At 36.2% G+C, this 5,448-nt stretch overlaps 1 protein-coding gene across 1 annotated transcript; it reads right to left on the reverse strand.

Moving 5' to 3' along the window:
* Positions 1–559: 559 nt before the first annotated feature.
* Positions 560–3,323, reverse strand: LOC111012257 (sugar carrier protein C). Its single transcript, XM_022286336.2, has 4 exons — positions 3,096–3,323; positions 2,690–3,018; positions 1,318–1,947; positions 560–1,226 (listed from the first exon to the last, which is right to left on the reverse strand). The coding sequence occupies exons 1-4, from the start codon at positions 3,229–3,231 to the stop codon at positions 741–743; spliced, it is 1,581 nt and encodes a 526-aa protein (XP_022142028.1). The 5' UTR covers positions 3,232–3,323; the 3' UTR covers positions 560–740.
* Between the last annotated feature and the right edge of the window lie 2,125 nt (positions 3,324–5,448).

Here is a 5,448-nt window from a genome sequence, read left to right on the forward strand (position 1 = left end):
CCAAATGACGGTTTTAATCTACTTGACACTCATGTTAAATTTTCAAAATCTCTAAATTATTAGAGGTATGTTTGGTACGACCATATTAGAATAGAAAGTGTAATTGGAACGAGAAGCATGAGATCGGAAAGCTTGAGAATAGCGTTGATGCGGATAAAATTCCATTTTTAGAGGTACAATAAGGATTCCCAAATGCCCAAATGCTTTAAGAATAAAAGAATTTCAAATACTTTAAAATAAATCATGTAATATTTGATAAAAATAATAAACTTCATCTTTAGAGGTACAATAAAGATTCCATGCTTTAGGAATAAGAGAATATCAAGTAATATTTGATAAAAAAAAAAGAAAGAAAAAAAGAGATATTAGCTTTTTAGAATACATAACCCGTCGTGGTAGGTTTAAATTTGCATCCACTAAAATTTCCCTCCATTACTCAAACCAAATTTTGATTCTAGGACTAATAAATGGATGTTAATGAAAAGTTGATCAAGCTTCCTTCACACTCACTCTTATCTCCTCCCAAACCAATATATGCAAAGGGCAAAAATAAAGCATATGAGAGTGAATGAGACTTTTTTGCATAACATATTCTTGCTATACACACCAATGGGAATGAAATATTGTTAACCAACAAACTTTTTACCCTTTTGACACAAAGTCAAATTCTAAACCCAATATTTTAACCCTAAAAAGTAATTAAAAAAAAACACACACACACACACTACACCGCACACAAATTAAACATTCTTAAGTACTCCTTGCCCTCCATTCCCCATCTCTAATCCTCTAATTTGGAAATCATTTTCCGTCACAAATCTCGACCAATACCAATGCGTCTTCCACACTCGACCCATCTCTTCAATTGGGATGCCCTTAGTTTCCGGCAAGAAAAAGTAGATGAAAACGGTCATCACGCAGACGAAGAAGGCAAAGAAAATGAAGAGACCGAACTTCATGTGGCAGAGCATCATCAAGAACACTTGCGCCACGATAAATGTGAAGATCATGTTTACAGATACGTTGATACTTTGAGCAGCTGATCGAATTTCGAGCGGAAAGATTTCACTAGGAACAAGCCAACCCAGAGGGCCCCAGGACCAGGCGAACCCTGCAACATAAATGCAGATGAAAAGCACCACCACAATTGCATACCACTGTGGCAGTTTATCCGCAAGAACTCCACTCACTCCAAATTTAGCAGCAATTGCCGCTGTCACCACAGCCTGAACAACCCAAAAGAACCAAAATTAAATCACACCCATGACCCAATTAATTAAAACGAACGAGATAACTCATTAACTCGTTAATTAATACCTGACATATCAACATTTGAACGCCTCCCTCGAGGAAAAGGAACCTCCTCCCCCACTTATCGACGCCGTAAATGGAAACGACGGTGGCGGCGACGTTGACGGAGCCGGTGATGACGGCGGACATCAAGGAATCGTTTGATTTGAATCCAATGGTGTTGAACAAAACAGGGGCGTAGAACATGATGACATTGATGCCGGTGAGTTGCTGGAAGAAGGGAATGAGAATGGCCATGGAGAGATGGGGCCGATATTTCCTCTCCAGCAAGTTTCTCCATGGATGCTCCACTTGTCTAGAAGCTTCACTCGCTGCAACCAAATCTCGAAACTCTTGTTCCACATCTTCGACGCCGCGGATTCTTCTGAGCTTGATTTTGGCCTCCTCGTGCTGCCCTCTTTCGATCATGGAGTTTGGGGTGTCCGGGAGGACCAGTGATCCGACGGTGATTATGAGGGCCGGAACCATGGCGCCGCCCAAGCTCAGCCGCCATCCCCAGCCACCCTTTATCTTCGCGAAGAAGTAGTTCAGAACATTGGCTATGAGAATCCCCACTGTGATCGATAATTGGAAGCCGATGTTCAAAGCTCCTCTGAATCTGTAGGGAGCCATCTCAGAAAGATACAGCGGCACAGACTGTAATTCCACATCCAAAAACACAACAATTGTAGCTCAACTTTGCTTGATTTCATTATTTTTAATCATTAAGGGAAAGAAAATAAATGCACAAAAAGATTTAATTAATGGGCGGAAGATTCAATTAAGGTCAATGATCCTGTGTTCAGCAAAATGTTACATCACGCCCATGTTCAATAGAGCCCAATGCCTAAAAGCCTATCAAGAAACCAACAAAAAAGGTTTCTTTTCATATTGTCAAAGGGAACTGTCAAAAGGGTCCCCCGGAAACTACTTGTTTTTTCTTTTTTTCTATCTAATTTTTCTTCCCATCTTTTGTTTTTTTTTTTTTTTCTCAGTAGCCAAACAGAGGTTGGAATCATGAACAAAGCCAAGTTTGGTGTAAGAAAAGAGGGGGAAATAGGGAATTGAACAGAAAATGAAAACACAGAGAGAAAAGAAAGTAGCAGAAGCAGATGGCAATATCTGGATCAGAAAACAACTCTCCAACCAAAAAAAGGACATATTTGTCACTTTCCAATCAGTTGCTGGTCCATTGCTACTTGATTCCATTATTAATTATTCCATCCCAGTTTTTTTTTTTTTTTAATTTATAATATCAAAGCCAGCCAAGCAAACCCGATAATAGAAACAGCAATTTCCAAAGGAACGAAGAAATTGAAACTTTCTTCTTCCAAGCCAACATAATTGAAACGAAAAAGGAGTAAAAAAAAATCATAAAAAGACCCAAAAATTGCAGTACCTGATTTGTAAAGCCAATACCGAAGCCAAGTAAAACCCGACCAATAATCAGAGTCCAAACGACTTTGGCGGAGGCGTTAATGATGGCACCGGCGAAGAACAGGAGGCCGCCGGCGAGCATGGAGAGTCTCCGGCCAAAAGTACGTGTGACCGGCGAGGCCACCAGCGACGAGAGCAGAGCAGCCAAGTACAGGGACGAAGTGAACATTGTCAGAGTCTGACTCTCGTATTTGCAGTACTGGTTCACCTTTTCCGTCGCCGTCGCATTCATTTTCCGGCTCACCTCCGGGAAGAACTTATCAAGAAACGGTTCCATAGACGTAACCCCACCTATAATCAATTTCAACAATTATTAAAATGAAAAAATCAGTGAAGAAAATTGTGGGAGGTAGAAGAAAATTAAGTACCTGAAATTCCAATATCATAACCGAAGATCAAGCCACCCATGGCAGCGACAATGCATGTGACGGTGACAAAGGGAGTGAGGTTTCCGGGATACTCCTTTTTCCCGTCGCCGGGAAGGATTCCGCCGGCACCAGGCATTTTTTCCGGTCAAACGAACAAATATCAATAAATCAAAAAACGTAAGAAAAAGACTCTGAGAAACAGAGCAGAAAGAGGCGGAGGATAGAGGGCCACGGCAGCCATATTTATAGCGAAAAGTCGCAACCCATTTGGCCCCAAAAGGTAAATCATAAATGAATAAAATAAAACATTAAATTTAAATCCGAATCGGTTTTCTTAAACCCATAATTACAGTTAATAATTAGATGGGATTAATTTACGCTGTACTTGGAAATTTTGGGAGTTGGTTTATCATGTTTTTTTTTTCCAAAGGCCATATACACCGTTGATGGTTGTGGTTAAACAAAACTTTGGCAAATCAGACGGCTTCCATATTAAAAACTCCATCATTAATGCTTACAGGATAATTCGTCGGTGGCGGTGGACCCCAATAATTGTCCAACTTGGATTAAGCAGGAAATAAAATATTGGAATATTTTCCATATTTTCGACGTTGCTGACTCAGCTAATTTATTGCTTTCTCTCTTTTTTTTTCTTTTCTTTTTGAAGGTTCTTTACTATTGTATTTCTGGATAACGTCGTATTTAAAGTCGGGACGACGTCGTAAAGTGGAGGGTTGAGGAAGCATGTGATACGTGATAGTACCAGGTTTTTTTTTCTTATTTTAATAAGACAAGCAGAGGAGAATTGGAATTTATAATTCTTGATCAAATTCAGATGCCAATTATCGTTGAATTAAATTCATGTGATAGGGGTATGGAATAGAAAAGTCCTATTGATGGGAGATTAGAATTGCCATTAATGTAATTAAGAGCCAAACGGGTGGGTAGTTTGGGTATTTCCACTAAGTTAGACAATAGTGCCCCAGACAATTATTTCAAACCAACTTACTTTTATCCAAAAGTTTATGTACCATGTTTAATTCCTACTAATTCCAGGATACTTAACTTCTAATTGAGTTTCCAATTTCTCTTATTACTATTAATATATTCCCTCTTTTTTCTTCAAAATTAGGATTTATTATAATAAAAAGACGATGATTTTCAGGTGATGATATGACTCATTATTTAAAATTCAATTCAAACTCATTTAACGCCTTAAATAAAATTAAGAAATAGAGAATTTGTCATATTTATAAATATAACAATAGCTTTTCAATTTTACGAATATGACAAAATATTTAAAATCTAATTTTCGATTTTATTATTATTTTGATTTTATCGATCTAAATTTTCAAATATATAAAATCAGATATATGTTTATATTGTTTTGACTTGGGTTTATTAAGGGTATATTAATTTTTCTTTTTTTTGCTATGTGAGTTGGGACTCCAAAATTTTCTATCACGTGCAATGATTTGTGTAGAATAGAGAAATGAGAGGGGAAAAGTGGCATTATAGGTGTGGGAGAAATTAAAAAGTATTTAAAGGTTAATTAAATGGAAAATAATAAAATAGGGTTGCAATTGGGGGATAGAGTAGAGTCAAGAGTCAAGAGTGTATGGTCTGCGGTGGGGGCATTTCTGAGGTGCTTCCTGCTTGGCACCAAAGATAGCCAAATATATATATATATATATATATTCATATATTTTTTAAATTTAATCTCTATTATTTAAATACTTTCAATTTATAAGTCATTCACCTTTTGGATTTGTAAAATTTTTATTTTATTTTTCGTTGGTTTATGTTAAAGTCGGCTTGGTTTATGTTAAAGTCGGCTGATAATAACCTTATGGGTTAATGTCAATTTAAAGGAGAATTATAATTATTTTGAAGTTAAAATTTCTACCTCTTTAATAACATGTCACTTATTTTATTTTATTTTATTTTTTAAGAGAAGGGAGAATAAGAAAATGAAAATGTATGTTTAGGAAAACGTAGGGACGTATTCAATCAAGGCCTATTTTTTTTTCTACCACCATAATACATATAATAAAGGGAGGTTAATAATGCAAGGGATTAAATTTTAAAAAAATGGTTAGAATTTGATATGTATCTCTATAGATCTAACAATTCACAATATTAAATTCCTAATCAACTTGTCAAGTTGTCGTAGGTACGTAAATAATTAAACTAATCCACTTTTTCCTTATCTTTGGTCAATGAACTTGAAAATTTTCATATTTTATATATTTATTTGTAAAGAATCATGTAGTTTTTTATATTGTCTAAGATATTTTTTCGTACAATATTTCGTCAGATGTTTCTATTGATGGGGACCTGATGTTCTTACTGT

Source organism: Momordica charantia (assembly GCF_013281855.1).
Source record: "Momordica charantia cultivar OHB3-1 chromosome 1 unlocalized genomic scaffold, Mcharantia_2.0 BLBB01000001.1, whole genome shotgun sequence".
NCBI classification, from domain to species: domain Eukaryota; kingdom Viridiplantae; phylum Streptophyta; class Magnoliopsida; order Cucurbitales; family Cucurbitaceae; genus Momordica; species Momordica charantia.

Bases quoted from the DNA above. Each gene is read 5' to 3' on its own strand.
- LOC111012257 (XM_022286336.2), bottom strand. From the start codon at position 3,231: ATGCCTGGTGCCGGCGGAATCCTTCCCGGCGACGGGAAAAAGGAGTAT. The intron at 1,948-2,689 runs GTACTGCAATTT...GTGGAATTACAG, and splicing joins GTATTGGCTTTACAAATCAG to TCTGTGCCGCTGTATCTTTC. The intron at 1,227-1,317 runs GTATTAATTAAC...TGGGTTGTTCAG, and splicing joins TTCAAATGTTGATATGTCAG to GCTGTGGTGACAGCGGCAAT.